The 10,861-nt window shown below is 41.1% G+C and overlaps 1 protein-coding gene across 1 annotated transcript in view; it reads left to right on the forward strand.

The window, feature by feature from the left end:
• Positions 1-10,583, forward strand: part of LOC146812038 (uncharacterized) — a 163,222-nt gene extending 152,639 nt beyond the window's left edge. Inside the window, exon 4 of the mRNA XM_085615121.1 lies at positions 10,449-10,583. Within this exon, the coding sequence (XP_085471247.1) occupies positions 10,449-10,532 (84 nt within the window). The 3' untranslated portion in view covers positions 10,533-10,583. The remainder of the gene's footprint in view (positions 1-10,448) is intronic.
• Positions 10,584-10,861: the final 278 nt, after the last annotated feature.

Here is a 10,861-nt window from a genome sequence, read left to right on the forward strand (position 1 = left end):
TGGTGTAAGTTGTAGTTAGGTTTGCTACTAATATCTAACATTACATTAAAAACCCTATAAATTCACTGGCAAAAAAACTAAAGTTAAGTGGTGTTATAGTTAGACCGTGTAATAATATAAAAACCATTATTTTATAACAAAAAAGTTGCATTTCACCACTTATAATTACTGAGCTAACTATAACCTCCGCTCCGCCATTGAGCTATTACATCTTCTTTATCCATACACAAAGAAGAGTGCTGCATAAGCAAATTTTGTGAAGTCACACATTAAAAAGTCCCAAAAAACAAATTGAAACACATATTGTGGCATATAGAAGAAAAACGAATATAAAAGAATATAAAAGATACATGCAATTGCAAGTATCTTTTATATTGTTTATTCTTCTATGTGCCACATGAAGTGTTTCAGTTTGTTTTTTGGACTTTTTGTGTGAGTCAGTGGGCCTCATAACATTTTTATTGGTTTTCCAGACAACAAAAAGGTGGCTTCTGGGTCGCACCTCTGTCAGGTAGCAAAGTTACAATCAGTCAGGTGTGATACAATAGAATGTCCGTACCAACATTTCGGGCGTATTTTGCAATAATATATTCTACAGTTGTGCGTCCCCTTCCCCAACTCCCCCCCCCAACTATTCCCTGCTCGTCCCTTCCCTCCCACCCCCCAGACATGTCACTTAGTTCTAGGCTGCAGAAGTTCAATAGGCCTGTATTCGCAGTGAGGTGCCAGGTTTGCATTTGATGGCCCTACATTCAGTGGGTCTCATAACATAACTATTGTGGACAATATGGCGATTCTCTTGTTATGACACAACACAGGATCAATTTACAGTGGCCAAGTATAGGATCATGATATGTTCTTTATGGTTTGCCCACTGGGTTGTCAGATGACCTTTGTTTTTTCTTTTTCCTAGTGATGTCGTACTCCTGCTGATAATAGGCCATTTGGCCATTATTGATGTGCGAATCTTCACCAAATTTGCTTATTTTGTCACAAATATTGTCATATTATTTTATTGAGGTCTTCCCACTACCAGCAATTGACTTGTTGAAAATCTGATCATTATCAAATGTCAATAATGTATATGTATAATTCTGTATAATTTTGTGACTCGATATAAATCAACCCCATTACTGTCTCTTTTTTTATTTTAAATGTATATATAGCTCTGTGACATGTCCATAGTATTTCCTTTATGTTTGACACATGTGAAGCTATTTCTATTGTGGGTGGGGCACTATTTTCAAATGTGGGTGTGACAAAGACCTACTTAGTTTGAAATGTGCTCCCTGAAATAACTCTGTATGGAAGAAGGGGGGGAGGAGGAGAGAGGGTGTGTGTGTGTGTGTGTGTGTGTGTGTGTGTGTGTGTGTGTGTGCGCGTGTGTGCATGTGTGCGTGTGCGTGTGTGTGTGTGTGTGTGTGTGTGTGTGTGTGTAAAAAGTGATTTGTGAATTGTAGAAAATATTGTTTTCAATTCGACGGAACTCCTAATGTGAAGAATTGTTTACTTGATGTAGCTTGAATTCACATTTATACAAAGGTTTTAAGTATTAATATAATGTTGTATATTACTTACATGGTTTCGCCTGCTAGAAGATCGTGGCTTCAATGTTACTGTTTGTGCATGTATGCACTTTTGGGGTGGTCTGCCATTAGTGTTTAAAGACCCATTGCTTGTATTTATGCTTTATGTAATGGTAGTGTTTTCATCGTGAACAAGGTAGCTTTGGCTACCAAAATGCATCGATTGAGCCTTAATTTGGCGACTATATCATTGTCCTGAGTGCCGTGCTCTTCTTTACTTTGATAGAGATTGCTGGAGAATATATTGCACTAGATGGCACCCAGACAGCACTAGCTATAGCACCAGATTGCACCCTCAGCACCACATTGCACCAACAGGACTTGCCACAGCACCAGATTGCACACAAAGTAATTGGCATAGCACTAGGTAGCATGCACAGCAGTTGCAACAGCACTAGGTGGCACACACACCACCAGCCACAGCACAAATTGCACCAACATCACTTTTCACAGCATCAGATTTCACACACAGTACCAGATTTCACTTGGCACAGCACCAGATTACACTCACAGCATTTGCCACACCACTAGATTGTACCCACAGCACCAAATTGCACCCACATCACTTACCATAACACCAGCTATAAACCCACAGCACTTGCCTTGGCACTGGATGGCATCCACATCACCAGGTATAACCCCACAATACCAGATATAACCCTATGGCACAAGATATCAACCCACTGCACCAGATAAACATCCACAGCACTAGATATAACCCCACAGCACAAGAAATAGATCCACTGCCCCAGATATAAACCCACAGCACCAGCCATAAACCCACGGCACAAGACATAAACCCACAGCACTAGATAAAGATCCAGAGCACTAGACAAAACTCCACAGCAACATATACAACACCATAGCTCAAGATATAAACCCTCAGAAACGGATTGCACCCACATTTCCTACATCTATGCCATCTATTTTCCCCTTTATGTCTTGTTATCTCTTTCCCCTTTATTGTGTTCCATTCCTCTTCCCCTGCCTTCTCTTTACCATTCCATTGTATGTATTTTCCCCCCACCCTGTCATGTCTTTTCCAGTGTATGTATTTCCTTCCCCATGTGAGTCTGTCATCTCTTTTCCCCGATATGCCTTTATCTCCTCCATTTATTTTTGTTACATGATCCAGATCCACCATTTTTTAACCTTTTGGGTGGAAAGGAAGGGCAGCGGCTGTCTTACACTTTCGAGCATAGATGGGAGGCTGCGGAGGCATGTGATGTGTGATGCTGCAGTGAAACTGACCTGCCACTGCCCGCCGCTGACATTGCGGCATGCAGTGACATCATCTCAATACCAGTAGCGTGATCTTGAAATGTTTTTTTCAAGGGCAAATGAAAAATCCAGGTGCTTGCCCCCCCCCGCGGACACCCTTGCACGTATGTATATGTATACAAATAGGTATATATATGTTTATATATAGATTGTGTGTGTGTGTATATACCCACACACATACGCTTTTCCTTTTTAAAGTTTATATTACTGCATACACACACTGGGCTGTATTCAATAAATAGTGTATTATAGGTGTGTAATTTGAAGTTCACAAATCTCTGCTTACCAATATAGCAATACAAAAGGGGGTGGTGATGGACGGAGTATCAGAACCAATCAAACACTCACACCCAGTCAACAGATCTGGGTTTGATCCATCACCGTTCATTAGCCCACTCTGCCACCCCAGTTCAGACATGGCCATATGCAAATCAGTCTGACCCTGTGCCTCATGGGAACAGTCCAGCCCGAACTGCCAAGCCATGCCTTCCCTGGACCGGAAACAAGCTTCCTAGGACCGGTTTCTGGCATTTCAGCCGTCTTCAGCCAGGCTTGCTTGAATCCAGTGGCAAAGTGAGCAAGGGACTCAAAGTCTGAGCATACCCTGCCAACTTATGGCGAACAAAGCGGTACAAAAGGGGGTGGTGATGGACGGAGTATCAGAACCAATCAAACACTCACACCCAGTCAACAGATCTGGGTTTGATCCATCACCGTTCATTAGCCCACTCTGCCACCCCAGTTCAGACATGGCCATATGCAAATCAGTCTGACCCTGTGCCTCATGGGAACAGTCCAGCCCGAACTGCCAAGCCATGCCTTCCCTGGACCGGAAACAAGCTTCCTAGGACCGGTTTCTGGCATTTCAGCCGTCTTCAGCCAGGCTTGCTTGAATCCAGTGGCAAAGTGAGCAAGGGACTCAACGTCTGAGCATACCCTGCCAACTTATGGCGAACAAAGCGGTACAAAAGGGGGTGGTGATGGACGGAGTATCAGAACCAATCAAACACTCACACCCAGTCAACAGATCTGGGTTTGATCCATCACCGTTCATTAGCCCACTCTGCCACCCCAGTTCAGACATGGCCATATGCAAATCAGTCTGACCCTGTGCCTCATGGGAACAGTCCAGCCCGAACTGCCAAGCCATGCCTTCCCTGGACCGGAAACAAGCTTCCTAGGACCGGTTTCTGGCATTTCAGCCGTCTTCAGCCAGGCTTGCTTGAATCCAGTGGCAAAGTGAGCAAGGGACTCAACGTCTGAGCATACCCTGCCAACTTATGGCGAACAAAGCGGTACAAAAGGGGGTGGTGATGGACGGAGTATCAGAACCAATCAAACACTCACACCCAGTCAACAGATCTGGGTTTGATCCATCACCGTTCATTAGCCCACTCTGCCACCCCAGTTCAGACATGGCCATATGCAAATCAGTCTGACCCTGTGCCTCATGGGAACAGTCCAGCCCGAACTGCCAAGCCATGCCTTCCCTGGACCGGAAACAAGCTTCCTAGGACCGGTTTCTGGCATTTCAGCCGTCTTCAGCCAGGCTTGCTTGAATCCAGTGGCAAAGTGAGCAAGGGACTCAACGTCTGAGCATACCCTGCCAACTTATGGCGAACAAAGCGGTACAAAAGGGGGTGGTGATGGACGGAGTATCAGAACCAATCAAACACTCACACCCAGTCAACAGATCTGGGTTTGATCCATCACCGTTCATTAGCCCACTCTGCCACCCCAGTTCAGACATGGCCATATGCAAATCAGTCTGACCCTGTGCCTCATGGGAACAGTCCAGCCCGAACTGCCAAGCCATGCCTTCCCTGGACCGGAAACAAGCTTCCTAGGACCGGTTTCTGGCATTTCAGCCGTCTTCAGCCAGGCTTGCTTGAATCCAGTGGCAAAGTGAGCAAGGGACTCAACGTCTGAGCATACCCTGCCAACTTATGGCGAACAAAGCGGTACAAAAGGGGGTGGTGATGGACGGAGTATCAGAACCAATCAAACACTCACACCCAGTCAACAGATCTGGGTTTGATCCATCACCGTTCATTAGCCCACTCTGCCACCCCAGTTCAGACATGGCCATATGCAAATCAGTCTGACCCTGTGCCTCATGGGAACAGTCCAGCCCGAACTGCCAAGCCATGCCTTCCCTGGACCGGAAACAAGCTTCCTAGGACCGGTTTCTGGCATTTCAGCCGTCTTCAGCCAGGCTTGCTTGAATCCAGTGGCAAAGTGAGCAAGGGACTCAACGTCTGAGCATACCCTGCCAACTTATGGCGAACAAAGCGGTACAAAAGGGGGTGGTGATGGACGGAGTATCAGAACCAATCAAACACTCACACCCAGTCAAGGGATCTGGGTTTGATCCATCACCGTTCATTAGCCCACTCTGCCACCCCAGTTCAGACATGGCCATATGCAAATCAGTCTGACCCTGTGCCTCATGGGAACAGTCCAGCCCGAACTGCCAAGCCATGCCTTCCCTGGACCGGAAACAAGCTTCCTAGGACCGGTTTCTGGCATTTCAGCCGTCTTCAGCCAGGCTTGCTTGAATCCAGTGGCAAAGTGAGCAAGGGACTCAACGTCTGAGCATACCCTGCCAACTTATGGCGAACAAAGCGGTACAAAAGGGGGTGGTGATGGACGGAGTATCAGAACCAATCAAACACTCACACCCAGTCAACAGATCTGGGTTTGATCCATCACCGTTCATTAGCCCACTCTGCCACCCCAGTTCAGACATGGCCATATGCAAATCAGTCTGACCCTGTGCCTCATGGGAACAGTCCAGCCCGAACTGCCAAGCCATGCCTTCCCTGGACCGGAAACAAGCTTCCTAGGACCGGTTTCTGGCATTTCAGCCGTCTTCAGCCAGGCTTGCTTGAATCCAGTGGCAAAGTGAGCAAGGGACTCAACGTCTGAGCATACCCTGCCAACTTATGGCGAACAAAGCGGTACAAAAGGGGGTGGTGATGGACGGAGTATCAGAACCAATCAAACACTCACACTTTACCAATATAGCAATGCATTATGCAAGGAAATCTTGTTTCTCCATATAGGAGAACTTTAAAGGGATTTTTCAAATCCCTGCAGCTCATCTACAACGCCCAGTTTATTGAAAACAGTCTAGTGGTGAGCAGAGTATTTAATGATCCCCATTTCTTTTTAGAAATGGACATTCGTGAATTTGTTTCAAAACAAAAATTCGATGATTTGGAATCTGATAAGGAAGCAAGAAAATAATCTAGACATGGTGAACAGGAGGCTGAACCAAGCACAAGCAGTTCTGCAAGCCCAATTTCAGCTCTAACAGAAAGTAGCCATGTTGATAATCCTGTAAATGATATTGGAACATATTTTATTGAATAAAAAAAACAACAGTTAATTTTAAATACAATCTGCAAATAAATACATATACCCCACCTTAAAAGTATGACTTCAAGAAGGATTCGGGTAGACCACGCTGTTTCCGACGTGTGGATTTATCAATATTAACCATGGCTTAGCTACTCTCCACAACTGAAAGGTGAGATTTGCAAGTATTTCACAGGTTTCCCACAGCCAGTTTATTGTGGGACACAATGAGCATTCATAGCTATGCCTTTCACTAAATATATATACTTCCACGAAAGTGCACGCAACCATGTGTCATCATCTTGGCATAAAAATGCACAAGTGGACGCGACTCACTTTTTGGCGATCAGAAAGAAACCAGAAACAAGTATTGTTTGCTAAATAGAAAGCGCTGTAAAAAAAGGCAAATTAAATTAAATCGGAAAATTTTATTTCCAATTTTCTCCACTATCTTATTTTGTGGTATACATTGCATCGCTTTACGTGGGGAAAAAAGTACAACTGGAAACGTGCAATGTCTGGAACTATTTCATATTGAAGCAGGAGATGTGATCCTAAAGAACCATCTGGGAAATGAACCCGTTAATACATGGTATACTTCAGTTTGAATTGAAAATGAATTCATTACATTAGGTGAAGAAGCATTAAAGGGAGATCTAGTATACTTAGTCAATATGTCAAAAGTATGTTCTATCTTTGCTGATGAAAGTGCTGACATATCCGGAAAAGAACAGATGGCACATGGTGGAGATTTTGTAAACACAAGTAGCACCGTAGCTGTCATCAGAGAAGAAGTCCTTAGATTTGCAACCTTAAACTAAATGGATGCTATCTCAATTGCAAATATGATTATGGATGCATGTCCTAATGTTCTTTGGATTAAATGTAGTAAAACTCCACAGCCAAGGATATGATGGATGCTTTACAGTGGCAGGAACGGAAGGTGGCGTTCAAGCCATAATAAAGGGAAAATATTCTAAAGCTTCTTTTGCTCACTGTGCTGCACATAAACTTAATTTGATTGTTCACGACCTGAATGCTGTTTCTAATATACGAAATTCTATTGGCACAGTGAAAGCCATCATCAGGTTTTTCTGTGAGAGTCCAAAAAGATCTTTTATTCCCAATGTGCCATTGATAAATGAAACATGATGTACAGCAAAATACAAGAGCATTAGAATTTGTAGCTCAAACTTTGAAGAGACTTTTAAGCAATTAAGCTTACTGGCCACTACAGCATCAGGGAACACACTTCAGGATTCTTCATTTCAATTGAAATGTTTCTCAAACACAGTGAGCTTTCTCTTTTGCTTGACCATCATTTCAGATTTCTCATCACAATTGAAATCTGTAAGACAGGCTCTCCAAGCTGTTCAGCTTGATATCCTCAAGGTGTGTAATCACATGCAAGACCTTCTGACTGTGTTCTGTGATCACAAACTAAAAGCAGAAGAGCAATTTTCAAATATTCAACCAATAGCAGAAACATGGAACATCAAACTTTGTGTTCCGAGACCGTGTGTCCGGCAAGTATTTCATTCTGATTTTTTTTCCTCTTCTGTGGAAGAATACTATCTCCAGTCTATCTATGTACCGTACATGGACTCTATCATTGGATCATTAGAAAGCAGGTTTGGAAATGAAAACAAGAAACATTTCAGTGTGTTCTCACTTTAACCAAAACAAATGGCAAAAATGACACTTGAACAATACAAATGCCAGATTGCAAACATCAGAAAAATTTACGACATTGAAAACCTGGAATCCGAAGCAGTCACATGGTTTGAGATCTGGTCAAGGAAGGATGAGCAGTTTGACAATGGATTTCTGGATTTGCTAAACCACATAGATTTATTTCCATCAGTCCAGCAAGCAATTCTCATTGCTCTCACATTACCAGTGAACACTTATACAGTGGAAAGGTCTTTCATTACAGTGAGAAGGGTAAAAACCTGGTTGAGGTTGACAATGGCAGATGATCGCATTACCGGGTATGTGCATGGCAAGCTACATAGAGCAGAAATTGATGAAAACAAGCAACAGGTGATTGAAAAAGTAATTGATACATTTGCACAACACCACAGATGTTTACAGTTCCTTTTTTGAGATCACTAACCAGTAAACAAAAACTGTATAAAACTACTGATTGAAAAAAGTGATTGTTAAATTTGAGCAAGTAAGAATATGTTTGCAGTTCCTAATCGGCAACAATTATCTCGTTAGTTTATATGTTTTTTTTTCAATTGGATGAGAATAGTTGTTATGTAGATACATATATTTAAGTTAATATATTTAATGTTATTTATTTTAACATATTTAAGTTAATTCATTTTCAAAATAAATGCATTTTTCATGTATTTTAATTGTCATTCATTTTTGCACATTACCACAAAATGCAGATTTATATTTTTTCATAATTCAGTTATAGTGCCTTGATCATGTATGTATGAATAATATGATGCATTCAATAGTGAGAACATAAAAACCTATTTGAAATTACCGATTAGACAATGTCAGTTTGATCCATAAACGTTTGCATCATGGATCTCAACCCTTTGCATGCCTGCGCTTTATGGGATAATAACTATGCCCTTGCCCTTTGACATTGTCAAAAAGGGTCGGAGGATAATTGACGTTTAAATTATGCTTCTCTTAAAAAATATTCTGTGGACGCCCATGGCAGGAGAATTTTAACATTACTTATAAGAAGATCATTGAAAGAGATATGGAAAATTACTGAACTGGTGATATCTATTTCTACTGATGGGACAAAATTTGCTCAAACTGTAATGAACAATGAACTTTTAAGATCAGTGTGCAAACAGCATTTTGTATTGAGTGCCAAGGTTCAAAGTATGTTCCAGATTGGACATTCTAGACAGCAGGAAATTCCCACTGCATAGTATCAATTATTACAGTTTGGTTGGACTTTATTTGTATAAAACTCATCATATTAGTGAAAGTGTAAGCTTAATTTTCCCTTAGTTGCCCATGTTCTGAAAGCTACTCACTTTGAACTCATTATATGTTTTTGCAGCAAATCAGTTGTTACATATTGCTTTTTTTATTGTCACTTTACCCATCACACATTTATTTTCAAAATCTGTACCAATACTCTCAAATGAGAAAGCAGGAAACCAAAGAGATAGGCTTTCTGGGGAAATGGTGGTGGTATGACCAGATCATATACGATATAACCTGCTTTCTGCCTTCAGAGTACTTCCTAGATATGGATACTGAACGCCTAGCAATATCGTCATAATGTAGAACAGACTGTACTCAATCCCATATATATGTATAAACTCACGCGTTACCATTAGATACAAATGAAACTGCAGTTTAGGACTCCAGGGCAGACACATGCACAAATTTGTTCATAAAAAGTATGATGTAGTAATATTCTAACTGTTTTTTGATTCACTGCCTCATTATTTCCATGTAATTGGATTGAAACGTTAGTACTCTGTACTGTGACCGAAGGGGAGCAGACAATGCACATGGTAAGCTCTAATAAGGAGTCACAAATAAACAACCACAGTCACAGTGTAACATAAACTCTTCCCCTCCACCTATCTGTACAGCACAGCATGTATGCGCTTTTACTTGCCTAATTGTTTAGGTAAAATCAAAACTGTTGTTTGATAGAAAATCCTTTGAGAAGATTTCGTAATTGAGCTTCCCAGGAATGACGTCAGATTGTACGATGTCATATCATGCTGGCCCTAAGTTACATTTGAAATGGGAAAGCGGTACATCCAAGACGTAAGGCATGATGTTAATTTATCTGAATATAGAAGGGAATGTAATATTTGACATTTTGGCTGTGTATCTATTTAGTAAAGGCGAGTTTGCATAATATATTTGAAAAATTTAGAAATTCTGCCAAAAAACATTTGTACAGTTTTATATGGTTTTTAATTCTAAAGTATTGCATCCATTTACGATTTGTCATATTTATATATATATATATATATATATATATTTATATATATCTGATGTTCCATCTTTGTTGACTGGATTTATATTAATATAATGATTTACAGTTACTGCAACTAATTGGTGTGAACGTGCCTCTGTCTTCTGCGATTCCTGATGAGAGCTTTTTCGAAGCTGTGATAATACTTTAAACTCTGCACACATAATGAATTTCAAACCATATGACCATACTTTGTTTATAGAGGCCAGTGCTTTATTTTTGTACCTGCTTTTGTTTTCATGTAGGAAATGGCAAAAACAGACGATGAACAAAGTTGTGCATTCTGTGATAACTTTTATAAATTTGGCCTATCTAACAACCAAGACTGAAGAATATGAAGACTGTTTTCCAGAAATTGAATCCAAAATACTGAACCTCCCTGAAAAGATGTGTAACTCTTTAAAATAAAGCAAAATGTGAAAGATCAATATCAATTGTGTCAACTAATATGAGGTGACTTAGTAATTGTGATGTTGTGGCGGCTGGTGAGATTTGAAAGTGGTGTGGTGTAAATACTGACTTCAAATTGGACTTAGCGATCGAAGCCAGTGAAGAGGATTTGCATTAGCATGGTTCCCCCACAAGTCTCACCTCCCAGGAAACAATCTTTGAATAAATCAGGGTCTAATGCTGCATTTTGTAGCACTGTGTTCATATA

This window comes from Triturus cristatus, chromosome 7 (genome assembly GCF_964204655.1).
Source record: "Triturus cristatus chromosome 7, aTriCri1.1, whole genome shotgun sequence".
In the NCBI taxonomy this organism is placed as follows: Eukaryota; Metazoa; Chordata; class Amphibia; order Caudata; family Salamandridae; genus Triturus; species Triturus cristatus.